This window comes from Fusarium musae, chromosome 10 (genome assembly GCF_019915245.1).
Source record: "Fusarium musae strain F31 chromosome 10, whole genome shotgun sequence".
Classification (NCBI taxonomy): Eukaryota; Fungi; Ascomycota; class Sordariomycetes; order Hypocreales; family Nectriaceae; genus Fusarium; species Fusarium musae.
The window spans coordinates 1,667,325-1,693,923 of NC_058396.1; the positions used below are offsets into that span (position 1 = coordinate 1,667,325).

Below are 26,599 nucleotides of genomic sequence, written 5' to 3' on the forward strand. Positions count from 1 at the left end.
ACCCCATGGTAGCTGTCGTAGCCATGCTGTCTAGTGGCAGTTCATTACAGGTTTGCTCAAATTAATTTGTATTGTCCCGTTGGCCCGTTCTCACAGGATATTTCGATCACTGCTGTCAAGACTGCCCTCGTCTACCTATCTGCTCTTCTCCTGTAACATCCCCGCCACATTATCATCTCTTTATACTGAACATCTCTCTGCGATATGCATAACGCCAACAGGCTCAGAGAAATTCTCTCTTGCGCGTGTAATAAGCACGACAGTCAACATCGTCGAAACCTATAGAGCCGATAGCAAACAGCATGGCCAAAAACGAAGCGTGTAAGTATCCAAATACCTACCCTCTCCTTTCATACTCATCTCAGAGAGGGCCCGAGGCCTCAGCTCAGGTTGCTGATACTGGTATAGGTTGGTGTTATGGCATGAGAAGAGAAGTTTACTGGCGAACAACTGACGGGGCACAGCTATTTATACACATAATTAAAGGGGCAGGAATTAACTTAACAAAACTAAACGACTCAGACCAGTGGTGAAGATTTGACAAATTGGCAAGCTTTGGGAGTTTGAAGCTACAGACAATCTAGATTGGATATCAGTTAAAAGCCAATCCCTGAACTTCATATTGGTACCCAGAGTAAACGGCTTATGGATCAGTTTAGTGAGTGCACATCTTCGAGCTCAGTCTCATTATGTTGATACTGGAACCCGTGATCATCCTCATCCAATAATGTCTCCTTTGCATAGCGTCACGTCTACCCTTGCTTCAAAACACATCCACTACGTTTCCAAGAGGACGAAATCGGGAACGTAGTGTTGGGCGTTAGTCATTATACTTAGAGTGTTGGTAGAGCAGCATTGCTAGAGGTGCAAATTCAGGGCGCGTTGCTACCCAAGGTCATCTTAAATCTAAGCCCAAATCTATGATGACCACGATGATAGTGAGTCTTTCAACTTATTCCCGCCTTACCCTACAGAAGTGTCATGGGTCGGCGATTTCTTCTTTCAGCCTGCCTTGGTAGCCGACGCCAAGAACATCGCTTCAGCTAGGATCAGCAGCCCTGTCACTTTAGCTCCCCAAGCCCAACCCTCGTTGGCTGATTTCTGTGACCCTAGCAAGCATTGAGGCACAGATCCTTGTATGATGCCTAAATCGTTCCATAATTAACCCAAGGGCAACCAACGAGAGTCTAGATTGTCCTCGTGTAAAATTAGACCGGCCGCTGATGACGGAAACATAAACACCACCTCATTCCCGGCCCCAACGGTTCCCTCTTGTTCTTTTGACGCCATTCATTCTTTTGCCATGGCGACGTTCAGTTTATTGCATGCCGCTCTTCTTTTCTGGGTGACTCTGGCAGCTGCCCAGGGTTCCGATCTGAAGGCTCTCAAACATAAGGGCTGCTATTGGTCGAGACCAACGAATTTTGTGGTCGGTGGATTTTCGAGGACCGAGGTTCAGCGCCAGAAGTGCCTCGACACTTGTATCCGACGCGGGCAGCAATGGATTGCGTTCGGTTCCGTCAACTGCTTCTGCAGTAAAACCGCCCCGAGTTATCACCAAGTCGACAATAACCGCTGCAATGCGCAATGTGTCGGTATCTTGGATGGTGACTGCATCAAGCAGCCGAGAAACAACTATGCCTCCGAGGAGGACGACGAAATTTACGCCGTTTTCTCCATCCCTTCCATCGCCGATGACGAAACAAATCGACTGCCATCGCAACATAGACAGGGACCATCTGTTCAGACGACTGAATCCAAGCAGCTCGCGACAAACCGAGGCGAGGTTGGCAAGATCACGGCGCAGGGATGCTATCATATCTCAGGGCGTTCGTCAATGCGCATGAAAGTGTTGATCAGAGACGATGACTCCCGTCGTGAATGCGCCAAGGTCTGCGCGAAAGATAGAAAGCCTCTTGCTCTTATCAGTGGGAGCGATTGCTCCTGCGGTACCATGTATCCTGCAAGAGATGCCACTGCTGGCTCTGACAAGTGCTACATGCCATGCCTGAGCGACGGCGATAATAGATGTCAGCGCGATTCGGAGTACAATCCAGCTCGTCATGATCCTTATACCGCGGTTTATGACACCGGCCTTGGTCTTGATATCAAGACTCTACCTTCTATCGATACCGAGTTACCGAGTTCTGAGAAAACATCTCCCAAGCATACTGAGCCAAATGGGCATCCCGGACAGGCTTGCTACAGCAAAGTCCCCATAGTCATTACCCAAGTGTTTGCCCGCAATAGTCCTATGCTATGCCACCGCTTCTGTCAGCGAAGGAGCCGCGTGTATGCGTTCACTCGGGATCAGACCTGCTACTGCAGCAATAAGTACCCTGACAAGAAAGACGAACTTCCAGATTCTCAGTGCAATGTTCGATGCCCCGGAACAAACCTTTTCAACTGTGGCGGCTACAATGCCGCGTTCAGTGTTTACAACCTCGGCCCTGAAAGGAGCCCTGTCTTCGAGCCTAAGCCTATCAGTCAGATAGAGCGATGCTTCTACGATATCCCAAGGACCGCAAGTCGCATACCCCTAGACGCAGGTGCAGTCTCAAGGTTCCCCTCGTCCTGTATCGACTCGTGCAAAGCCGCAGGAAGAGCTGTTGCGTTCATCAAAGGCTCGCAATGTCACTGTGCCCAAGGTTATCCTCGCTTTAGCTCCACAACAGACCTTCGCGAATGTCAGATTCCTTGCTCTGGCGATTCTAAGTTCTCTTGTGGAGGCTACGGTGTCACTGCAGACACTTTCTCAGCATACAGGACTGGCTACTCAGAAGGGACACACCGCATCCAACACGAATCCAACAACAGGGCGCATGTACAAAGGCCTTATGAAGAGCCCAGCTTAGGCTACGTGACATCCCATGGCTGCTACAACATGCAATCTACCACCTTGACACGCAAGAAGCTTGAGGGCAGGAACACCCTTGAACAATGCGCTCGCTACTGTCAGCGTGAGGACAAGCCTGTCGCAGCTGTCCAGCGTGGCTGGTGCCTGTGCTCTGATACATATCCTGCCAAGAGCGCACGAGTTGATGATAGTCAGTGTGCGAGCTGGTGTTTCGGTTGGTCTCGTGACGCTTGTGGCGGAAGGGGAACTTGGAGCGTTGTGAACACGGGAATAAGCACTGACGTAGCGGACGATGAGACCAAGGCTGAAGAAGTCGAGCGACCTGCTAAGATCCCGAATCGTCCAGTGGAGAAGGGAATGTCTAAGCTTAAGCCCCATGGCTGCTTCAAGCTTCCTGACTTCACCTCTTCGTATCCTCCACGCGTCAATATCAGACGCCCTTATCGAAGCTCCAATGGAGATTCTTGCAACAGGCAGTGCACTATCAAGGGATATTCTGTCGCACTTCGCCATGGATCCAGATGCTTCTGTTCCAACAAGGTTCCAGAGGAATCTGCGCGAGTTGCCGACGACAAATGTTGGTTTACTTCCATTTTCGACACACGCGAGCAGTGTGGCGGACCAGATGACGCTTACTCTGTATACCGCCTTGGTTCCGACTTGTCGGATTCGGAGGAAAAGGAGGTTCCCAAGGGCGATAACCCCAGTAGCTCTCCTGTGAAGAGACCACAGTGCCTGCATCACGGGATGGAGCGCATCTACGAGACTTCATCGTCGGCCATCACTAAGATGGGCGAGCTTGCTCAGAACGCCCGGGAAGGCTTGGCTAAATTCCTCGACAAGGCTCAAGATGTCTTCGATGCGGGTCTGTGGAGAGTGATGGTTGCGTTCTCAGATGTTATGTATAGTTTGGGATGGAGGTCGAGCTCAGGTGATGTTGATCTATAGAATATAGCCATATATAGTCTCTTATGTTGTTTCACGAGTTTGAACTGTTCGTACGATTTGCCTGTCAATATTTTACTGATGGTGACGTATTCCCACTGGGTGCAAAGAAAAGGCTAACGAGAGTAGCCTACATCGGAACTAAGTACATAAATGTATGAAGTGTAGTAGATGGTGTCCTGTGCCCCTTACGGTGGCACATAAACAACTCTTTCATCACCACCTATAGGGAAGAAGAGAACAGTGCATCCATCTGGCACTGCATTTTCCATGTTGCAGGAGAACTGCTGAGACTTTGCATCGTCAAAATTCTGTGCAGCTATGGTGGCTGACTTCCCTCCATTGGACTGGAAGTAACGCATAAAAACTGACTCGGGGTTCGAAAGATCGTAAGCCCTGAGAATGACCATGAAGTGAGTGACGACATCGTCCGCATCCACAACACACCGGTCAATATTGGCAGCGCGATAGTCAGCATCGTCGTAAACTCTGTAGGTGATTTCGTAGCCAGCGTTCCCTTTGATCCGCAAGTTATCCCAGTAAGCCGCAATGGCCACTGATGGCAGGCCATTGTCCGGAAATGGGTTATTGGAGGATTGTGCGATGGAGTTATCAAACAAACTGATCAACCCGTTGACACCGACGTATATGGTTTCACTGGACTCGGTGTATAGTCCAACTGGGAACGGAAGAATAAGCTCCTCGACTCCATCTTCGCTGTCTTGGTCACCGCTGAATAGTACTGTTGGGTTGATGAGGTAGGACTCGTACGCACGAGACGGTGGACTAGTGGTGGTGGTAGTCTCGGCTTCTGAGGTTGTTGTAGAGATTTCTGTTGTTATGTCCGACGTACTCGCAGATTCAAAAGTTGCTGTAGTACTCCTAATCTCAGTGCTAATGGCAGTTTCAGTACTAATGGCAGTCTCAATGCTAATGGTAGTCTCCGTGTCGATAGTCGTCTCTATACCGACGGTAGTACCGGTGCCGGAAGTGCCATCATTAGACTCCGAGGTAGGAGTATCTATCTCAGACTCTGTCGATGTAGTCCTCTCGGGGATGCTGGATGTTGGTGATTCTGAAGACAGCGCGTCAGTGGGCAAATTAATATCTGTCGTTGCTTCGTCTGACGGTGTGAATGTAACACTAGGAATGTTTGTGAAAGAAAAGTCTTCGGATGTTTCAATTGGCACTGTAGGAAAGTCGGCCGTTGAAGTATTAGAAAAGCGAAAGGTGCCTGTTTGTGTAGGTGCTACAGACGGCGGAACAAGTGTCGTCAAGTCCACGAGCGACGTGGCGTCGGAGGGATCAGTAGAAGCACCAGGAATCGCTGTACTGAAGTGAACGGATATGACCGCAGTGTTTACTGTAGGTTGCATGCTCTGGAGATCGGTTGACGTAGGAGCAGCGCTTGTAGACGCTTGTCCATCTTCGCATTCATCGACTATCGCCAACAATTAGCTTCTGGTGATATTCATAACATATAGAAACAAACCTCCAACGACAGATAATCTGACTGATACGCAGCCTTCGGGCGAAGATGTAAAGGTTTTGTATCTCAGACCAGTTCTTGGACTCTGACAGAAGCCTACTCCTACTTCACCACTGGGTAGGATAGGGCTGCGGAACCGGAGAAATCCACCGTCACCGGCAAATGTTGTAGCGACAGCTCCACGGGGCACTGTCGTCTGGTCACCACGCAGTTCCTTGAAGTCTTCGCCGTTGTAATAATTAGGTCTTCCGCCGTCGAGAAGGCGTCCGTCCGAGAGGCTGAATGCGGAAGCATCTTGGCATACCTCTGATTTAGAGCCCACAAAACCCCCAACCGCTCTCCTGATACGCCTCCGTCTTGAGTTATCAGTGTCTGGAACGATCCGTAAGACAACGAGCTGGTCGTCCGGCCCGGGCGCTGTCGTAGGATCGGAGTTCGCAGTATTCGTATCCGTCGTGACCGAAGTTACGAATAACTGACTTGAGTCGTCAGAAAGAGACTGAGAAGTCTGGATAGTCTCAGTCAGGTCGAGGGATTGACTAATTCCGGACTCGAATGTGGTGGAAGCTGTCAAGGCAACATCGAAAGTCTGCGATGAGCTGTTCGCGCCATTTGTCGGCACAGAACCCGTAACATTCGACAAGACAGGGATGAGGTACGTTGAGAAGAATGTTACACAGACTGTATCCGGTTTTTTAAAACCATATTGAGCACTGGCTTGTGTGATTAGAAATGAAAGTAGTAGTGAAACGAGTCGTGATATTTTGTGGGTTACCAAGACGAGCAGCTTACCCGCAAAGAGTGAAAGAGGCGAGGCGTCATATTAATGGCTTTTCTCTGATATCCACCGCGAAGGGAGAGTTTACTCCGGCTTGTGATGTGAGGAATGGAAACGTTTGGTCGCTCGGGAGTTGGGAGTTGCCAGTCGGTATATATAGCTGTAAGGGAGCAACAACGGTCGATGTCTCAGCCTGGACCCGACTCAAATTAGGGAGCTTTATGGATCGCATCTGGATAAAACATGCTTGTTTTCTAAGCGAGACATAGCCTTGCAGTTATTACTGGTTAGTAAACGGGGCTCCTTTTTGACTCTTCTAGGCTCATAGGCACTACCTGACTCCCTTCATGTATTTGATTTCGAGACTCAAATGCGTCGAAGTCTATCACATAACGTTCAAGCTGGAGTATTATTTGCTGGCCGTTCGTTCTGAATTGAAGTCACATGTATTAAGTAAAATCTTTGCATATTGTTGCGGGTAAAATAGTGAAGCCGGTTGTTTGCATTTCTCGAGAGAGCTTCGGGGCGACACTTGCGCCCGAAACTGCACCAAGTCAGAATTATATCGTTGCCATCAATTGGGCACCGGGCCCATTGTTTGAAGAGTATTATCGAATTTACGAATTCTCTAGCTTTTTAAGAGTCAGTAATAATGATAAATGAATTAGCGTGAATATCTATAGCCAGCAAACTCCTGCATTATATCCTTTGTATATCTTTATAGATTCAGTCGGTAAGAACTCAAAGTAGGACGCCCATACAATAGCGTTTGATCCGATCCAAATTCCCGTAAGTATACATAATCCATGGCAGATAACTATTAGAAGATTCCGACATCACAGAAATGCAATGTAACCTGCGAAGTGACTTCAAAACGAGCTCCTGAAACATCTGATAGAGTCTTCGGTTATTCTTGAACTTCGTGACCCGTTCCATATCCGATCCGATCTTCTGACAAGAGTCGTTCTCTCTCACAGTCGGCCCACATCTCAACCCTCTTCTCGACAAAGACTCTACCCTTGACAGTAATGAAGATGGTCAAGATAAGCCCTACCAGGGCTCCAGCGGCGCCCAAAGTCGCGTTGACGGGCGTTGGGTCATCGTGTAGTGGACCATGAGTAAGCGCATCGAGTCCGGATTGAATGAGCTGCGTGATTCCGGAGACGCAAGTAACCGTTCCGTAAATGCGCCCGAACGTGGCGAAACCAAAGACTTTGGTGGCGTAGTCACTAAGATACAAGTCAGTAAATTGATTTGATAAGACCATAGAAATGGCACTTACGAAACTGCGGAATAATACAGAGGACGGAAGAATACGAAAGCAACGACTGTGAAGTATCCAGCAATTATGTTCGGAATACAGTTCAGGACTCCAATAACGATGATAAACACCGTCAAAACGGAAAAGGTAGCGGGAACACTCAGGTTGTTGAGCAAGATTCCAATGAAAGGCGTCGCGGCGACGCCTCCAATGGGGAGAGCAGCATCGAAGAACTCATTGATACGCTCGGCGGCTTTGTCGGAGCCCAACATGTATCGGTACTGCGATCTGACACCAGCGATGAAGTAGTTCATGCGAATCATCTGAAGAATCGTCAAAACGAGAATGAGAATGAACCAAGGCGTCATCATCTGCTTGTGGGCTGGCATTCCGTGGAGAACACCCCAAACACCGCTGGCTTCCTGTCGGTCCTCCTCTTCTCTGACTCGCTCGCCCCGTTCTTGACTATCGCCAGCGAGTTGCTCAATCTTCTCAAGTTTAGCCTTTCTCTGGCCGGCTCGTGCACTTCGAACGCGGCTAAGTTCGTTTGTATTGTCGATCTCTTCATCAGATTGGTGAACATCGCGAGTGCGGTCTTGGGCGTGCTCGATTTTCTGCTCGAGCTGCGGAAGGGTATGGTACGAGTGCGCGGGCATCCACAGGAATTCAGCCATTATAATGGCGACCGGGACGGAAATGTAGCCGTAAAAGAATCTGTCGAGTGAAAATGATCCGTCGGAAGCATCATAAGCCATGCGATAGAACAAAAACACGGCAGCCGAGGCATCAAAGGCGCCGGTGACGAGGGCGACGATGAGTCCAGAATATCTGGGAAACGCGTTCGCTAGTTGGTAGCTAGAGACGAAGATAAATGTACCACCGAAAGCAAGAAGTATATTACCGATGAGATATCCGTGGAAGCCGGGATGCGAGAATGAGATGGCCATCATCAACGAACCGATGGCGAGCAGAACACTCGAGACCAGCCAACACACTCGTCGACCGAAGCGATCAAGGACAGAGCCGGCCAAAAGAGAAGAAACATTCGCAGAGATTGAAGCTGAGATGAACAAAAGGTTCAAGCGCATGTCTTGCTCAGCGCATGGGATCCTGTAGTCCACCACCGGGCAGAGATCGGAGTAGATGCCTTCCTTGATAAGAATTGGCTTGAGTGCAGCAAAACCGAAGACGATGCCTGCTGCGAACCAACAGGCGATTATACCAGTCGCTACCTGAACTGCACCAAGTTAGCTTTAGCTGTGCGTCTCAATTGACTCGGACTGTGTTGCTTACCATAGCGCTTGAGGTTGGAGACCTTGTAAGCAGCAATGTTAGGCAATTTCTTAGCAACCTCAACAGGGGCAAAATTCAATCGTCGCCATTCTGATCGGTCACCGCTTTGATCGCATTCATCGCCAGGAACAAGAGTATTCCCCGATCCAAAGCCAGGTAAAACACTCGGATAACTCGGGGCCTCGTAGCTGGGATTCGCTGGGCCTTCGTAATCGAAGCCCTCAGTCTGGGTTACATGCTGAGCGAGAGACATTTGCGCGTCCGATCAAAAAGAAAGCCACTACCCAAGCACAAACTAAATGAAAAAAGGTACAGAGCACGAACGAAGTTAATGAATAGGTAATTAAATCCGAAAGAGCATTATTTATTTCCTGATGCTTGAGAAATTGCGGTCAGGATCACGATGTTTCGGTGACTTTCTTCCGTGGACCGTTGCAGGTGACGTCAACTAGATCTCATTGTCAGAGCATGTTGTTCTCGCTCGGGCGATAAGACTATTCTAGTCTTGGGGATACAAGCGAGGGTATTCGCAGGCTGTGAGACCGTGGAACCGCATCGAATTGGGGGGCCTCAGGCATTTGTTGCTTGACGCGACACGCAATTCCATGTTGTTTGCTGTTGCTTGCCGATGTGAAGTTTCGCGAAGCTTCCGCGCCAGTGCCACTAAGCTACAGGGGCCAGCCATCGTACCATTGATGTTACCCTACACCAGCCGCATCCTGTTGATCGCCGCGATTGAGCAATCAATTGTGACTTCTCAATGGTCAATTCCATTCACCACATCCCTTGCCGATTGGGTGTTTCTGTGCAGTCTACAAACCTCCATTCCATTTCCTTGGACGACTGGTAAAGAATTATGCGCGTAACGGTGCGCTTTTGAAGGCAGGCACCAATCTCCAATTCTAAATAGTGTCACCACTCTGGACAAAATCCATGACAGCACACGGACTGTTGTCGCTTTAATGTAATCTAATGAATAAAGTTAGGGCTTCAGGTCTTTTATGTCAATTTGCTGCTTAAAAAGGCAGCAGCCAAAATTGAACGCGCTTCTTGTATTGCTCCACGCGGCATTGTAGGTTGAAGCAACTTTCTTCGAGCTTATGGAATGAATTATTCCATTACTTACGGCACCCGATTAGCCTAAATGGCTTATATCGCCTTCTCCATGACGATGTAGTTTATTTTCTGGGTCGTTGAATCAGCCTGTTTTACAGAATCAGCAAGGTTGAGTTGCATCAAGACCCCTCATTCTGCAGGTTCAATGCGCTCTTCGACAAGATCGTCATGCTACCAACAAGGGTCAAGATCTAGCGCTCGAATCGGCACTATCAATCGTGAGCAATTTGTTTCCGGGGATCGTAATTCAGCCGTTTTCTCCCCCGCATTTGCCTGAATCTATCTCATGATCGACGGCTCAAGTGCGCATATATAATGAGGAGCAGCTCGCGATCGAATTGATGTTTGGTGTAACCAGGACGATATCACCTAGTGGGTTCAAAATGCGCTTCTCTTGGCTATTGTGCCCCCTTCTAGCGATGGGAAGTGCTCTTCCTGAAACGAAGACGGATGTTTCGACATACACCAACCCTGTCCTTCCAGGATGGCACTCAGACCCCTCATGCATCCAGAAAGATGGCCTCTTTCTCTGCGTCACCTCAACTTTCATCTCCTTCCCAGGTCTTCCCGTCTATGCCTCACGGGATCTAGTCAACTGGCGTCTCATCAGCCATGTCTGGAACCGTGAGAAACAGTTGCCTGGCATTAGCTGGAAGACGGCAGGACAGCAGCAGGGGATGTATGCACCAACCATTCGATACCACAAGGGAACATACTACGTCATCTGCGAATACCTGGGCGTTGGAGATATTATTGGTGTCATCTTCAAGACCACCAATCCGTGGGACGAGAGTAGCTGGAGTGACCCTGTTACCTTCAAGCCAACTCACATCGACCCCGATCTGTTCTGGGATGATGACGGAAAGGTTTATTGTGCTACCCATGGCATCACTCTGCAGGAGATTGATTTGGAAACTGGAGAGCTTAGCCCGGAGCTCAATATCTGGAACGGCACAGGAGGTGTATGGCCTGAGGGTCCCCATATCTACAAGCGCGACGGTTACTACTATCTCATGATTGCCGAGGGTGGAACTGCCGAAGACCACGCTATCACAATCGCTCGGGCCCGCAAGATCACCGGCCCCTATGAAGCCTACAAGAACAACCCAATCTTGACCAACCGCGGGACATCTGAGTACTTCCAGACTGTCGGTCACGGTGATCTGTTCCAAGATACCAAGGGCAACTGGTGGGGTCTTTGTCTTGCTACTCGCATCACAGCACAGGGAGTTTCACCCATGGGCCGTGAAGCTGTTTTGTTCAATGGCACATGGAACAAGGGCGAATGGCCCAAGTTGCAACCTGTACGAGGTCGCATGCCTGGAAACCTCCTCCCAAAGCCGACGCGAAACGTTCCCGGAGATGGGCCCTTCAACGCTGACCCAGACAACTACAACTTGAAGAAGACTAAGAAGATCCCTCCTCACTTTGTGCACCATAGAGTCCCAAGAGACGGTGCCTTCTCTTTGTCTTCCAAGGGTCTGCACATCGTGCCTAGTCGAAACAACGTTACCGGTAGTGTGTTGCCAGGAGATGAGATTGAGCTATCAGGACAGCGAGGTCTAGCTTTCATCGGACGCCGCCAAACTCACACTCTGTTCAAATACAGTGTTGATATCGACTTCAAGCCCAAGTCCGATGATCAGGAAGCTGGAATCACCGTTTTCCGCACGCAGTTCGACCATATCGATCTTGGCATTGTTCGTCTTCCTACAGACCAAGGCAGCAACAAGAAATCTAAGCTTGCTTTCCGATTCCGAGCCACAGGAGCTCAGAATGTTCCTGCACCGAAGGTAGTACCCGTCCCCGATGGCTGGGAGAAGGGCGTAATCAGTCTACATATCGAGGCAGCCAACGCGACGCACTACAACCTTGGAGCTTCGAGCCACAGAGGCAAGATTCTCGACATCGCGACAGCATCGGCAAGTCTTGTGAGTGGAGGCACGGGTTCATTTGTTGGTAGTTTGCTGGGACCTTATGCTACCTGCAACGGCAAAGGATCTGGAGTGGACTGCCCCAAGGGAGGTGATGTCTATGTGACTCAATGGACTTACAAGCCCGTGGCTCAAGAGATTGATCATGGTGTTTTTGTGAGATCAGAATTGTAGTTCCCCAATACAGCTTGCTTGTTGAGAGCAACGTTGTTAGCTGAGATGCAATTGAAGTTGCTTGACTGATTGTGCTATTATTAGTGACACGTGTGGCGGGAACCAATCTCACTGGAGGGGTTATCCCTAGCTTCCATGTGGCCCCCTCTCCACTCAGATCTGGGATGCAAGGGCGATGACCGGTTATTGAAATGCCGATTTAACGGGGCGACAAAATGCCGAATGTTGGCATAAACAGCCACAAAGAAATATTTTTCTATTTAATTACTTCATCAACGTGTTTGAAATTTTTGTTCTCCATTATGCCCATCATGCACAATGCCGTCCAAAAAGCTGTCGCATCCCGTCATGTTGATGGTGAAAAAGCTTCTTCCCCCGTTCACGTCAAGGTTCGAGCTTATCACAAAGTACCCTTCTTACAGTGACACAATGTCGAACCTCAAAATACATACCGCCTTTCTGATACAGTGATAAATCAATTGGCTTTAGGCCGCAAAAGGTTACGCCGAAACCATACCCTTATCTCTGTGGCGATGGTGTCTTAGTGGCCTCCTCATCTAACCGTATTCGATCATTCCGAGGGTCCAGAACACAAATGCTCAGTAGCGACTTTGCCTGCAAATTCTTTTTCCCATTCATTTAAATTGCCATCTTTCTTATCGATCACTCTCAGGACCCTTTATCTTTCCACCAGCCAGCAACAATGGAGTTCCAAAAACCCCGACTGCCTCCAAAGGCACCAAGAAGTACGCTAAAACCTTCCAATGTCGTCACTCACGATCTGGACTTTTACGTACATCCGAATCTGGTCCCTGATCAAGACCCCTGCAAGGGTAGATTACTTCGAGCCACGGGTCCTATTCGAGAAGGAACCATTCTTCTCGTAGACATACCGTATGCTATCGTCCCTTCTGTGACGTCCAACGAACCGCTTGTATGCAGCAATCTATCCTGCTCTCGCCGTGTCCCGCAGAATGCTCGCGCCGTCCGCTGTGAGCTTGCTTGTTTCAAGGATGTTGTGTGGTGTAATGTCGCATGCCGAGCTACGGATAAGAGCCGACATGACTTTGAGTGCTCTTGGCTGAAGAAACACGCAGAAGCACTTCGCCAGAAAGAGGGAGAGTACAATTTTGCTACGGTCTGGCATGTTGTTCGACTACTTGCCACGTGGAATGCCGAGTTACACGGCGGTAACGCCCTTACACAACAGCGGCGTCCATGGGAGGCCCATTTCCTACGTGGCTGGAAAGCCGTGGACATGTGCTGTGCGTACCTTGACTCGTGGCCCGAGGTGCAGATTACACATTGGAAACGACTGGTCCATGAGTATCTGAGTGATGCAACTGTTCTACCGCCCCTTCTAAGTGCCGAACAAATGCTTTTGCTATTATGCAAGGAAGAGACCAATACTTTTGGCCTGTATCCGAGGGCTACTGGCTCTCAGCCCATGAACGACAATGCTGCACCAAGAGGTGAATCGTACGGAATGGCCTTGTATCCTCGCGCTGCCCAGTTCAACCATTCTTGCCTACCAAATGTAAGCGAATAGACATGATGAAACGCCGCGTGAATGTGACACTGACAGGTTCCATAGGTCACTCACAAACCCGACGGCCAAGCGCGAATGGTCTATACAGCAGCCCGTGACATCACAAAGGGCGAAGAATGCATGATCACATACTTCGACCTCACAGTGCATACGGCCCTCTCAAGTAGACAGAATCATACACAAGAGCAGTTTCAGTTCAAATGTACTTGCGAAAGATGTCTGAAGGAAGAAGCAGAAGAAAATCTCGAGGGGATGGACTCACTGCCATTTGGCTTTTGAGAGATCGTGCACGGAAAGGCGTTTGGAATCTGGGAAATGAGTTGAAAATATATCATGACTTTAGGACAGCTAAAACAATCTCATACGAAATCATGATGTGTTATACAAGATTAATTGTGGCTTAAGAGCTATGAATTCAAGCGTCCTGCTACCTGTGTGTTCTGTCTTAGCTTTATTAGTCCTTTAAGGACCAAACGTAGACCGAGACATGCTTTCAGCTACATTCCATGTTCATAATCGGACATTGGGCGACCCCCGATGCGAAAATGATCAAAAATGATTCAACTAACGTTAGGTGAAACTTGAAGCCTACAATATGATTCGTTGTGGAGTCTTGTTTCGTGGGGGCACGAACCGTTATCTCGGGGTCTCGGACGAAGAACGGACAAAATTCAGAAAGAAGACACGGACTTCCAGCCCACTGCCCATGACCGAGTGTCCACTAGCCACGACCTTGATCGATCTTTAGCTGATTACCCATAGGCTGTCGGGTGTGAAGTTGGCCCGTCTGAGCCATGATAGGCTGAAATCAATTCAATCGGGCTCATTTTGATCCGATCGTGTCATGATAGCTTTCTTGGCGGAAGGTCTTTCGACAATAGTGGAGCAAGTCGGGTGTATATAAGTAAGTACTGAAAGACAAAGACGATGCGGAATACTAAGCGCCAATCAGCACCTCTTGTTATCAGTATGAAGGTTCTCGTCATCCTTGCTCATCCTGAGCCCCAATCCTTCAATGGCTCTCTTTTCCAAGTCTCTGTCAACGAGCTCAAAGCTCAAGGTCACCAAGTCAAGACCTCAGACCTGTACTCGATGAAATGGAAAACTGAGATTGATCGCGCAGACTTTCCTGATCTAGCGACCGATGCCCGTCTCAAGGTTGCTTACGCATCAAGGGATTCATACACATCAGGGAACCTCACCAAGGACGTCAAAACCGAACAAGAAAAGCTACTCTGGGCCGATGTCGTCCTATTTCACTTTCCCCTCTGGTGGTATACTATGCCCGCCATTCTAAAGGGCTGGGTCGAAAGAGTGTTTTCTATGGGTTTCGCTTATGGATATGGTGAACATAGCGATAAGCATTACGGCGACAGATATGGCGAGGGAGTGTTTGCGGGAAAGCGAGCAATGCTTGTCGTTACTGCAGGGGGCCAAAAAGAGCACTTCTCGACACGTGGAATCGCGGGTCCCATTGACGACTTACTATTCCCTATCAATCATGGGGTGCTATACTATCCCGGGTTTCAGGTTCTTCCATCTCACATCGTTTATCAGACTGATAGACTGGATGAAGCTGGATTTGAGAAGGAAGCGGAGGCGCTTCGTGAGAAGCTGAGGCATTTAGAAACCACTAAGCCCATTGCTTATAGGTCACAAAATGGAGGTGAATATGAGATACCCTCCTTGACTCTGAAGCCAGGGTTGGAGGGGAAAAACGCGAGTGGGTTTTCGATACACATTCGTGACGGCGGAGTTGCCAACGAGTGATGGAAGGTCTGGGCTTACTTGGAAAAAGATAGATACACGGAATATGTTGGAAATAGAGTAACTATAGGATGTTAGATGATATAGGAAGCTACTTATCGAACCAGGAATAGTCTTCATCTAGGGATAGAGCAACACCTGTTGTCCCCAAGCCATAGCCGTCTCTGCAACTGTGACCGCCCTTTCCCACTTTTCCATGGAAAACCCCTTCTCTACAATCTCATGTCCAGCTTCCTTGCCCAGTTTGATAACTCCCGTTTCAATCATCTTGACCAAAGATACCAACTCCTGGCGCGTGTACATGAACTGCGCTTTTATCGTGATGTTGCGAAGCATGAGGCTGGCATAGTTGATCTTGATATCGAACATCATACCCAGAAAGACAACACGACCGAAAGGCACAAGCGAGTTGATGGAAATACTGAGGTGTTGATGTGAAGCTGTCGCTGCAGGCGGAGAAACGTCGATGTAAGCATCAGCGCCTCCGGGCACAAGTGCGCCAATGGCCTCGGTATCTTTCTTCTCATCACCAGTAAGCTCAACGGCGGTGACACGATGGTATCGAGACGTGAGAGGCCTCAGCTTAGAGGCTGAGCGTGAAAGGGCAATTACGCGACAGCCGATCTGGGCAGCCAACTCGACTACAGCACCCGAAAAGTGACCTGTAGCTGGAGCAACAATAACAGTCTCGCCGGCTTGAAGATTAGCTGCTCTGATACCGCCGTATGCTACCGAGAGGCGTTGGATGTAGCTCAGGTCTCCATAGGAGTAACCCATCTCATTGACGAGAATCTCTTCATTCAGAGGGATGACATTCTCCATGGCAACAGCAGCGAAATCTCTCCAGAAGCCCTTCCAGAGATTGAAAAGCTTCAAGTCAGCTTCTGGACCACCGCCGTCATGAATACCGAGCAGGACTCTTGTGTCAGGATCATCTCTTGCCGTGATGAAGTTGTTCATGTAGACAAGCTGACCAGGTTTTAGAGCGACAGCATCGGGCCCGACAGATACGACGCGACCAACACCACCGTCTCCAGGGGTATAGGGGGGCTTGAAGGAAAGAGAGCTGTTTCCTTTGAAGCCTTCGCGTTGATGAGGGCGTACGGGAGTGCTAAGGACACGGACAATGACAGATCCGGGAGGGACAGGTTTGGGAAGTGGAGTCTTCTCGAGCTTTAACGGTTCGTTGAATGCGGGGAGGACAAGAGAGGTTGAAAACTCTGGAATAGCGTGGTCGCCCATCTTAACGATGTGTTGACGATAGATGGTTGAGTCGGAATGTGGAATGAGTTCCCAGCTGGATGCAGAACAGTTGTTGAGGGGGGCAGGAACTGACTGCTCTTATACCCATCCCAGATATTAATCAGCTTCCTTTTCGAGGCGTGTGAAACCCTAAGGAATCCCAATGACAGCATTGTCTTTGTGAATATCAACTGTTGCGCGTCTTGGCGCAGCGTCGGATCTAAAGTCGGACATGACAATTACCCAAAACGGTAACTGTTAGAACCGACAAGTCCGACACTCCACTATATCTCGCCATTCACGCAGAACAGGTGAGTAGCACAGACCTAAACGCCGATGAATGACTCTTCTGTGATCGATTTGCCAAATTCTTCACAGCCAGTCAACAAGTTCACTGAGCCCTAGGTCTCGTCAGTGGCGCAAGTCTGCAAATGGATATGTGTACAAACCCAGTCTGACGTTGTAGCGATGTTCCATGTGAAGTTGTCGAAGTCATAGACATCACCGTTTCGCGACTCCCAAGTGTCAAACCATTGTAGTAGGGCACCTCCCTGGTTTGAATCTGAGACGTGTGGGTAAATAGGACGCTCAATCGAAGTTGACGAATGAATGTCCGCCAGAATTACCTGGAGCAGGCGCGAGCTTTCAAGGGCGTATGAAGAGACACATGATCTCCTGGGCCACAGATGTGATGCTTTTTCGAGTGTGTGGACGATATAGCCTTTTCGGCTTTGCCTGCAATACTTCAGTCTTGGCTACTAATGTCCTCAAGGCAGACTTACGGCAAGTTGGGGCAACCGAAAAACTCAAGTGGTGCCATGATCATAGTTATAAAGAAGTCATTGACGGGCAGGTTAGCCTTTACTTGTGGATCGCCATAGAGTCTCCCCCCTCTCTGCATCTCCTGATCAACCTCTATATATACTTCAATAGATCTTAGTGCATTCTTGCGAGACACATCGAGCGCGGTTTCGCAATATCTATTCTCAAGGCTCATAATATTAAGAAACGGACGATATATCAGTGCAATTCCTGTGTTGTAGACGAGCTGAAACAACACACGTTGCAAAGCGGTGCAAGTGGTGGTCGTTAGGCAAGTATCCTTGACAGAATACACGCGGAAGCAGGGTGGAATCGATCTGTACCATGTCTCCAGCTGCGCTTTGAGAAACAGGGCGTCCTTAAAGTTGCAGGTCTTGAAACCAAGGGCGTGGCAAATAATGCGTCTCAGAATTGGCAACAGACGTGACATGTATACGCAGGGCAGCGCAGTATGGGCTACTGTTGCTGGACTAGAGAAGATAACCTTCGAGTCTTCATCAAACTCATCATCAGTCACGTCTGTCGGATGACTGATAGAGTATGTATCTTCGTGCATCAATGGCGGTAGTCCATGCTCAAGAGAGAGTAAGATGTCGTAGTATTGGAGATAATACCAGACGCGCCGTCTCATTTCAACTTGGAAAGGCTTCAGAGCCTGTAAGAAGTCGTCTCCATCCACATGATAGCCCCGCTGTTGCGCGATGCGAACGGCCAACGCATGAAGTTGGGAGAGAGAGATCTCCTTGTCCCCTTGATGGAAACATCGTGCATGAAGATGCATAGCCAAGGCTTCAACTGAGAACTCAGTTGTTGTGCTGTACTGTCCGGATACAAGACATCGTGCTGACATGGAGATAAATGCCGAAGACTGGTGATGATTTCCCCTGTCATCAGATATGATGGTACCAACTGCGAGGACTGAGAATAGGATGCTTTCCCACAGGAGGTTTACAGATTCAGGGCTGTTCCAAAAGGCTTCGTACTGTCTGCGGAATTGGTGGATATGAATGAATGGTACAGCAATATGCCTCGCGTTGAGGTATGTCGAGACTATCTTGTCAGAATCCTGGCGGGATGGCAAAGCCGCCAGAACATCTTCTGGGGCAGCTTTGGCGAGAGATCCAAACACGATGTCTGGAAGTCGGTCCACTTGCGGAGCAGTAACAGCCTTGTAATTGATAGCCTGCCGAATGCGATCCACACCCGCGGCTAGTTCATCGCAGGATGCAGCCGTTTGGTCCTGGTTAGGCTGGCCGAGGAGACCCTGGAGAAGGCTCTGCATCTGCCTAAGCTCATTCTGGACTCGACTATCGGCACGATTGGCCAGTGAAGCAGTCGGTTGTCGCGCAGTCGATTCTAGGTGACATGAGTCCTGAACACCACGCTTCAAACATGGACCGCATGGTTGTTGTCTGTCACACTTTTGCTTGCGCGCACGGCACGTTGAGCAAGATACTGCGGGTCTGTTCCGCTTGATCCGTGGAGTTTGGGATACCCGAAACTTGGTGATGTGGCCTGACAGGCTATGGTTTGTCATTTTTGCGAGTCGATTAGGCCGTGCGTTCGGCAGTAACAAGGCTGTGGTAGAGCAAAGAGATCATGGAATGGTCAAAGGCGGTTTTTGGGAATGATCACCTCGTCTGCTCGCGCTTCACGAGATGGTGGGGTTTTGGCCAATCCATGCGCTCCGGTTGGCTGTACCAATGCACTAAACTGCTTAGAGTCACTCGCACGCCCTCCACGAAAACGTAGGACTTATGTTCTAAGCATTGTGAGATTGAGGTGAGAGTCGAGTAATGTTTACTGGGCCATCAGACTAATTCATACACCGAGTCCAGAAGAGGGTTTCTTACTCCCACGGGAAGCCGCTAGCATCTCAATGTATGTCTTAAGGAGCTTTGCAGGCAATACCCAAGGTCCACACGCATCAATGGGAGGCAAGGAATACTGCTACCAAGAACCAGATTCTAGCTTCCTTGCTCGATTAAGGTATTGACCTGAAGCTTGAGTGTTGATACTAATGCTCCATTCTCGCGATATCTAACGACACTCCAGCAGCTGTTTTGACTCCACCCATACCATCAACCAAGGCTCCTCTCCAGGTCTTGCACTGCTGAGATGAAGATAAGCGTCTTCTTCCAGCTTCCAGGTCAAATCACCGGGAGAGCCCTCTTTGACAACCACGACATCCGGCTCTTCAACTTCCACCACTGGCTTTGCGTTCAGCGCACATAACTCTTTGAACTCTTTCATAGCAAGCTCATTAGCCGCTTGAATCCCCTTGGACGCTGAGGCGACGCTGAAGCTAGAGTTAGCCTCGGTACCCTTCTGTTTGACAATAACAACATATATGTTCTTCCCACTGCCATCGATGGTGGAATGGTTGACCTTGTCAACAGCTTCCAACAAATCAGTGGGGAACATGCCGGAGCCATCATCTCCGTCACGGTTCTTTGTTCTGAGCTTCGATAGATCGATATACCCAGACAGATCATCCTGCTTGACTACAGGCTCACTCGTTGACGCTACCACAAAGTCAGATACCCCAGACATGCGGCGAAAACAAGGGCAACGAAAGCGTCAAACATGTGATGATGGTTGATCTTACCTTCTTGGTTCGTTTCTTCGTCCATATCCACGTCACTCGACTTTTCATCAGTTGCCGAACCTGAGACGTCCGCCGCGTTGCTCTCTACTGGAGGCTTATCGCTAAGAAGTTCTTCCTTTGGCTCTTCATTGACGATAGCCTGAGCTTCTGGCTCGGCTTCCAGTTCCAGCAGCTTACGGGGCTTTTCGTGGTGTATTTCTGTAGACTTTCTCTCGGACAGGTGCCAAATTTGCTCGGAGTCGAGAAATGGGACGATATATTTGTTCGCAAATGATTTAGAGACGCCAAGCGATACTGCATCGTTGACGGCGTTTTGCATCCTTGCGATGTACTCCTCTCTGATGGCGCCATCGGTAGTGTAGTCCTCGCTAACATACACCAATGCTTTGACTTGTTCAGTGCGTGCATGGCGTCCTGAGCGCTCCTCGCTGTCCATGTAGGACACAGGATCAATGTGAGGTGGTGCATTGAATCTCACTTTGCGATTGGCATTGTTGGGGAAATGAGTCCCATCTCCGCTCATCGAGTCCCGGCGCTGCTCAAGTAAATGGGCTAAACGACCAGTCTTGAAGTTCCCGTATTGTGGGTGTAGTTCAAAAGAAACTCTCATGAGATACTTCTGGTAGAAACCTTTTGACACGCCTTCGTTGCGATCCAGGGCCCTTTCATCTTTGGGACCAATCATGTAGAGAAGGCCCTCGACTGAGTGCTCGCTTCCAGATTCAACGACGTTTGCGACTCCACGCTCATTAATCTGCCAGCGATAAGACTCGAGAGTGGCCTTTCCTTTGAAAACGCTTCCGGGACAGCGATGGGCCATTTGCGCGAGATGCAAGTTGCTCCCGTAGGCGAAGTACAGAGTGCTGGCTGCTTTGATCATCCTTGACCCGGGCGCGTCAACTGTGGTAGACTGCTCGTAAGTTGGACCCGACGGATTGAAGGGATACATTGCTCTCAGCTGTAGACAGTAAAAAGAAAAGTTGCTTGGAGACGAAAGGCTGGAATACGAGAGATGAGGGAGAGTCTGGGAAATGGGATGGCGGGGCAGACCGGTCGCATGAATTCGCAGCTTGATAAGGGAAACAGAGCCTCAATCAGGCTGCATTCCAACCACTGTATAATTAAGACTGTGAACATCAAGATACAGGACTCGTCCATATGCAGCTGGCCTAAACCGTCGCCACCCCATGCCATTTCAATCCTTCAATGATACCCATGAGACTCTTGCAATACAAAACCCATTTCAAAGTTCCTCTAGGACACACCAAAAATTCCTGCACTTTATGCATTCCTGGGCCAGCGGCTGATTAATGATACGATTTGGCGATGATGACTGCATAATCGGTCTGATGGTTGTTACCAATCAAGCTTGGTGAATTGGCGTTCTGTGTTACCCTGTCTTTTCGTCTGACTCCCATGTGAAATTGCACTTTGTGTCATTTCTATTCTTAATGCATCGTGATGGAAAAGGGAATTCTGGACCCCCAGGGCAGCCCACCATCAATTACGATGGATGTAGACGCTGTAAGCATTAGAGAGTATGCCTACGGTCAACGTATCGAACCGGCCGGGGGGGAGGCGGCGGCTGAGTCTTGCTGGAGGAAGGTAAAATGTCAAATATCTAGCCATGAAGCGGACGACGATGGCAGCCAGCGCATAGCATTTGTCGATAGTCTCCAGATTCGTCCTTCTCATCTCATCTAGTCATGGCTGATTATCATTTCGGTATCGAGATTGAAGTCATTGTCGGACCTCACAAGGTTCGGACACCACTTAGCTCCAAGCATGCTTTGTACTATGGCAAACTGGCCGCGTCTTTACGAAAGCGAGGTCTAAAGGCCAAGGCAGACGATCTGCAACAAGGCTACACCAAAAGACCGGAACACTACGACAAATGGTGGATCACCAAGGACGGGTCTCTTGGGTCCCATATCGACAAGAGTAAGAAGACTTTTCTGTTCTCACCTGAGTCCATGTTAACGGAGTTCAGTACCAATGGAGGCTGTGTCCCCGGTCCTCAGCCTAAGGGCAAACTGGGAAAATGAAATCGATGTCTTCTGGACCGCAATGCGTGTTGTCTTCCACATGCCCGATCGATCACTTCTTTGTGGAAGTCATATCCATGTTTCCAAAGGTCTCAATCAAACCTTCTCTCTTCCGCAATTCAAGAAGATCGCATTCGGCGTTGTCTATTACGAGGGTCTCATTCTCAAGCTCCTCATGCGTGAACGAGCCAACAACCGATACTGCAAGCAGAATACTCTGAACTCGACACAGCTGATGCGTTGCAATGGCAACTACAACGCTGTAGCGGAGTTGATCAAGAGTGCAAATAGCACAACGGCCTTGAAGAATATCATGCAGAACGATAGGTACGTTCTGTGGAATTTCGACAACATCGTCCCCGGGAGCTCTGGAACCATCGAGTTTAGAGGCGGGAGGTGCCTCAGGGGAGAGATCAGAACCAAACGATGGATTGCTTTCACAATTGCCTTGATCCAAGCTCTACTCAGCATGGTACGTTCCATCAATTGTCTCTAGCGCTTTTTCACCACTGACTTATTGAAGAATAACATCGCGAACCCCAATATTTCGACTCTAGAGTCATGGACACCGGAGGGTCTGTACAATATGATCAAGAAAGCCGCCAGTCAGCTCTCTTTGAGAGACTCTTTGCCAGAAGACTGGAAGGTCTTGAATGAATCCCAGAGATGAGACACAGTTGTAACTCTTCATGTTTCGAGTCTATTTTGGAGTGGGTGTCAGTCAATTCGTTACCTCAAGTTCATGAGACTTTGCCAATTCGCGATATCGTGACTTAAACTTTGCGTAAAACAGCGTATAGCTTATAGGCAGCTAAGTTTTGTGACGTCGCTTCATGAAGCAGTAAGACTCCAAATTGGCTCAATTGGGCTGCTTCTTGTCGACATGGGCAGTGCACAAGCCAAGGGATTGCGTCTGTAAGACGCTTGAGGGATTCAATAAGGGGCAGCCTTATCATGCAGGCTACACCGTTTTGAGCTACCATGGTTTCGGACAACTGCTCGTATTGTTGGAGTGATACGCGGTTTGACGCGCCCGATTTGGTTGAGTCCTTTCAGCTTTCGAGCTCGGAGCCAGTCAGGATCGCATCTTTAGCAGCTATCAGTGACCGGTATTGGAAGGTGTTTAAGACACATGAGGCTCAGGAGACCGGAGTCACAGTGACTCATATGCTGAAAATGCGACATCAACACCTTGCCTGTTTACTTTTGATGAGGCTAATCTTCAAGCATGCGTCCCTATACCCACCAAAGAAACCTAAATGAGATCATTGCACATTCATAAGACGGTTGCATCAACCGTGACTCAGCCTGAAGACCTGGCTTGCATGCGGCCGAACAACTTGTCAACATTTACAATTACAGAGGCAGGGAGCTTGAAATAATGTATTATTTGGATATACGTGCGTGCTAAATCACAAGTTCCGGTGGGCTGAAGTGAATACGGTGAGCCTGACACCGGACAGCTTCATGGCCACCCCCACGTCCAAGAGGTTGATTGTGAAAATGGCCTTGAAAACCTTTGTGAAGTACTTACACTTCGTCCCAAGGTTGAGCCTTGGCGCTGAAAAGCACTGCCCCATGTTCTGTGCTGTGGAGATGAGCTCCGTCGCCTTCTTCGACGAGGCTCTTCGGGATCTGAAAGGCCTCTGTGATGGCCACTCTGACGCGTCTGTCTCCTTCTCTGGTTTTCTCTTTGAGACCTTCTTGAGGCTGACCTCAATGGAATGGACGGCCGAACCGTGTTCTCGAAGAAGTCACTGGGGATACCCAAAGTAACAGCATCCCTTATACCACTGTTCATGCGGTCGATGTATTCATCCCGTGCGGTACCCCACTGAGAGTGACGACTGCTGAGGTAAACCAGCACGTTGCTTCTGATTCTGCCTTGTTGTTCAGGCTCATGGGATCGCGATCCTGACCGCACCGCGTTGACAGCCTTGTCTAGCCCACCATCTTGGACAAGGTATCGCGTTGGAAGTTGGAGGTCTTCAACCGCTTCATGTAGCACAACGCTATGATATGACTTGGTGTAAGCGCCGGAATGAACGCCTTCGTTCCTGTCGAGTCGAGCTTCATCGTCGACGCTAACTTGGTAGACCAATCCGTGCACGTTGTAGCCGCTGCAAGGAATCACATTCGCGAAGCCTCGACTGTTGATCTGCCATCGGTGATCCATCAGAACCGCCCTGCCAACGTAGTAGCTTTCGGGGCAGCGGCTGGCCATTTGCTGCAGCCAAAGGTTACTGCCGTAGGCGAAGTAGAGCTGAGCCGGTAGGTCCGGCATGGCTTGATTGTGCATGTACGCAGCACAACCCTGGTCGAGTTGTTCTCGGGGCTGATACCCAATGATTGGGAGAGTGAGGCTCCGGGATTCTATGCGAGTTGGGCGGAAGGACTTTCGTTGGAACCTGACAATTGATGGTCAATAGTTTACATGCGTTAGGCTGCGACGAGCGAGGTAATTTATGGCGGCTTTCTAAATGAGCTGATTAATTTCCTTGGTCACGCTCGCTGTCACGTAACCTTACATGACGGTTGCGATACTTGCGTCTTCGCGTTTGTAATTCCTATCTGCGCGTCCAGCAGTCAAAGCCACGTCCAAGACTGCATAAAGTTCCAGATTTGGAGCGAGAGGGTGCTCAGCTGCTACATAAATAAAACGCCGCTTCTTATCAGATCAGTGCCTCGTTATGCGGGCGTTTGCAATCATAAAAGTGTGGTAATACAAGGCTCAAACAAACTGGGACGATGGATGGGTGATGCAACCCTCTTAGACAGTGCGAGCCTGATTATGTACTTGAACAGAGACACAACAACCCGTAAGCTGACTTGCGAGTGCAAGTACTGATCCATTTTGATTGCCTCATCCAACCTTTGATGTTGCTACTGATATCTTGATTATGAACATGGCTTCCCCAATTGCTTGTGATGGGCGACTCAGTCATCTTCCACTTGATCCACGTGAGCCACCATGTCTTCCTTTGGCTCTTACAACTTTGGGGTCGAATTGGAGCTCATTGCAGAACCCAAGCGAGTGCGACACCCTCTGTTACGCGCTGTTTACTATGAAGAGCTGGCAACATCATTGAGATATGATGGCGCCGAAGCAGAAGCAGACAAGCTCAACCAGAGATACCGAAAACGTCCAGAACACTACGATAAGTGGTGGATTACAAAAGACGGATCATTGGGAGATCCTGAGCACCCGTGTAGTGCGTATCTCAAATCCTTGTTGTGATGGTCAACTAATATTTGATCCTGCTCATAGTTCCGCTAGAGGCTGTCTCGCCTATATTCTCCACTGACTACACATGGGAGAACGAGGTGGACACCTTCTGGAACTCTTGGGATCGTGTATTCCACATGCCAGAGTCATCCATCGCCTGCGGAAGCCATGTTCATGTATCACCATCACCAGACATGGAATTTGACCTGGACCAACTTCGCAACATTGCTTTTGGCATCGTCTACTATGAACCATTGGTTATTCGCCTGCTTCCATACCATCGACAGAACAACAAGTACTGCAGACCTAACACGCTGCGTTCTGGACCATTGTATGACCTCATGTCGAGCTATCACGAAGAAGCAGCACTCAGAGAACTATGGGACACCCTCGATGATGATTTTGACGAAGAAGACATCAGAGATCTTATGCAATCTGGCCCAGAGCCGAAGCAGGAGAGATATGTTCTCTGGAACTTCGACAACACCTATGGGAGTGGCTCTGGTAGCATCGAATTTCGAGGAGGGCCAGGCTTGAGAGGCCCTGTCAAGACGAAGAGGTGGATATCCTTTGTTGTCGCTTTCATCCACATGTGCACAAATATGGTAAGCTTCCGACTCAGCTCTTCGTCCAGGTGCTCTTACAGGCACTGACTTATATCACAGGATGTCGCATCATGGAGCTCCTTCGCAAGGCCAAGTATGGACAAATTCTGGAGAGATTTACGTCGGTCTGCGCAAGCTGTCAGTGTCAAAGAGAACCTTCCATCAGACTGGAGAGTCATGGCAGGGCTAGTCAGGTCAGTATTCCCTTCCCATTTCATGACCTGTAACTGACCATTTGCAGCGGCAATTCCTATGAAGAGTCTGCTGTTGATGACTTCAGTGATTCAGGCTACAGTGATGACTCATCTATCATGGGCAAATCGGACTCTGAATATTCCGATTCTGAGTATAGTGATGGAGAATATGAAGCCCTGCAGCAGGAGTTAATCCGGGAGAGAGAACATCGGTGCACAATTCTTTAGGTGACAGGGAGATATCATAGCGGCGTTTCATGATTGGCAATAAACGATGCTGACTGCATATTTGCGGCTGAGATGAGTACCAATCAGAGTCAATCGGACTGATCGCAGTAGAATGCTGTTGGTGAGATTCGAGACATGCATTTTCAGGCTTGCCTTATCAAACGTGACCAGTCTTGGCAATCAGGCTCTGAGATAAGCATTCGGTTGATAATAGCTCAGACACATTCTGCTATTCTGCATGATGCGTCGTCGGGCGGCAAATGCAATGAAATTGGGAGCCTTGAAACTGGCTCTTCATCATTAAACTCGAGATACATTGGCTACTCCCTTTCTATCGGTTCCAATAGACCCGAATGTCGGTTTGTAGGCGAAGCGAAAGGCTCGAATCATCCGAATAGTGATGCATGGATGGGGTTCCAGAAGCCGAGCTAGCCCAGCCGACAGCTTCAGCCTCAACGTGCATACA

The 26,599-nt window shown here is 49.1% G+C and overlaps 12 protein-coding genes across 12 annotated transcripts; 6 read left to right on the forward strand and 6 right to left on the reverse strand.

The window, feature by feature from the left end:
* Positions 1-1,303: 1,303 nt before the first annotated feature.
* Positions 1,304-3,805, forward strand: J7337_012737 (uncharacterized protein; the record flags this gene model as incomplete). Its single annotated transcript, XM_044830240.1, has 1 exon — positions 1,304-3,805. The coding sequence occupies one exon, from the start codon at positions 1,304-1,306 to the stop codon at positions 3,803-3,805; it is 2,502 nt and encodes an 833-aa protein (XP_044675156.1).
* A 185-nt stretch (positions 3,806-3,990) lies between these two features.
* On the reverse strand, positions 3,991-6,113 carry J7337_012738 (uncharacterized protein; the record flags this gene model as incomplete). The annotated part of the gene is made up of 3 exons (XM_044830241.1): positions 3,991-5,243; positions 5,295-5,880; positions 6,084-6,113. The coding sequence occupies 3 exons, from the start codon at positions 6,111-6,113 to the stop codon at positions 3,991-3,993; spliced, it is 1,869 nt and encodes a 622-aa protein (XP_044675157.1).
* Positions 6,114-6,976: 863 nt separating this feature from the next.
* Positions 6,977-8,876, reverse strand: J7337_012739 (uncharacterized protein; the record flags this gene model as incomplete). The annotated part of the gene is made up of 3 exons (XM_044830242.1): positions 6,977-7,298; positions 7,352-8,567; positions 8,624-8,876. The coding sequence occupies 3 exons, from the start codon at positions 8,874-8,876 to the stop codon at positions 6,977-6,979; spliced, it is 1,791 nt and encodes a 596-aa protein (XP_044675158.1).
* A 1,282-nt stretch (positions 8,877-10,158) lies between these two features.
* On the forward strand, positions 10,159-11,847 carry J7337_012740 (uncharacterized protein; the record flags this gene model as incomplete). Its single annotated transcript, XM_044830243.1, has 1 exon — positions 10,159-11,847. The coding sequence occupies one exon, from the start codon at positions 10,159-10,161 to the stop codon at positions 11,845-11,847; it is 1,689 nt and encodes a 562-aa protein (XP_044675159.1).
* Positions 11,848-12,550: 703 nt separating this feature from the next.
* On the forward strand, positions 12,551-13,675 carry J7337_012741 (uncharacterized protein; the record flags this gene model as incomplete). The annotated part of the gene is made up of 2 exons (XM_044830244.1): positions 12,551-13,384; positions 13,442-13,675. 2 exons carry the CDS (start codon positions 12,551-12,553, stop codon positions 13,673-13,675), a joined length of 1,068 nt encoding a protein of 355 aa, XP_044675160.1.
* A 648-nt stretch (positions 13,676-14,323) lies between these two features.
* J7337_012742 (uncharacterized protein) lies at positions 14,324-15,166 on the forward strand (the record flags this gene model as incomplete). The annotated part of the gene is made up of 1 exon (XM_044830245.1): positions 14,324-15,166. One exon carries the CDS (start codon positions 14,324-14,326, stop codon positions 15,164-15,166), a length of 843 nt encoding a protein of 280 aa, XP_044675161.1.
* Positions 15,167-15,283: 117 nt separating this feature from the next.
* Positions 15,284-16,405, reverse strand: J7337_012743 (uncharacterized protein; the record flags this gene model as incomplete). The annotated part of the gene is made up of 1 exon (XM_044830246.1): positions 15,284-16,405. The coding sequence occupies one exon, from the start codon at positions 16,403-16,405 to the stop codon at positions 15,284-15,286; it is 1,122 nt and encodes a 373-aa protein (XP_044675162.1).
* Positions 16,406-17,183: 778 nt separating this feature from the next.
* On the reverse strand, positions 17,184-18,764 carry J7337_012744 (uncharacterized protein; the record flags this gene model as incomplete). The annotated part of the gene is made up of 1 exon (XM_044830247.1): positions 17,184-18,764. The coding sequence occupies one exon, from the start codon at positions 18,762-18,764 to the stop codon at positions 17,184-17,186; it is 1,581 nt and encodes a 526-aa protein (XP_044675163.1).
* Positions 18,765-19,267: 503 nt separating this feature from the next.
* Positions 19,268-20,784, reverse strand: J7337_012745 (uncharacterized protein; the record flags this gene model as incomplete). Its single annotated transcript, XM_044830248.1, has 2 exons — positions 19,268-19,752; positions 19,836-20,784. 2 exons carry the CDS (start codon positions 20,782-20,784, stop codon positions 19,268-19,270), a joined length of 1,434 nt encoding a protein of 477 aa, XP_044675164.1.
* Positions 20,785-21,541: 757 nt separating this feature from the next.
* On the forward strand, positions 21,542-22,550 carry J7337_012746 (uncharacterized protein; the record flags this gene model as incomplete). The annotated part of the gene is made up of 3 exons (XM_044830249.1): positions 21,542-21,776; positions 21,826-22,352; positions 22,404-22,550. 3 exons carry the CDS (start codon positions 21,542-21,544, stop codon positions 22,548-22,550), a joined length of 909 nt encoding a protein of 302 aa, XP_044675165.1.
* Positions 22,551-23,410: 860 nt separating this feature from the next.
* Positions 23,411-24,164, reverse strand: J7337_012747 (uncharacterized protein; the record flags this gene model as incomplete). The annotated part of the gene is made up of 2 exons (XM_044830250.1): positions 23,411-23,561; positions 23,596-24,164. 2 exons carry the CDS (start codon positions 24,162-24,164, stop codon positions 23,411-23,413), a joined length of 720 nt encoding a protein of 239 aa, XP_044675166.1.
* Positions 24,165-24,851: 687 nt separating this feature from the next.
* Positions 24,852-26,133, forward strand: J7337_012748 (uncharacterized protein; the record flags this gene model as incomplete). Its single annotated transcript, XM_044830251.1, has 4 exons — positions 24,852-25,092; positions 25,149-25,711; positions 25,772-25,905; positions 25,953-26,133. The coding sequence occupies 4 exons, from the start codon at positions 24,852-24,854 to the stop codon at positions 26,131-26,133; spliced, it is 1,119 nt and encodes a 372-aa protein (XP_044675167.1).
* Between the last annotated feature and the right edge of the window lie 466 nt (positions 26,134-26,599).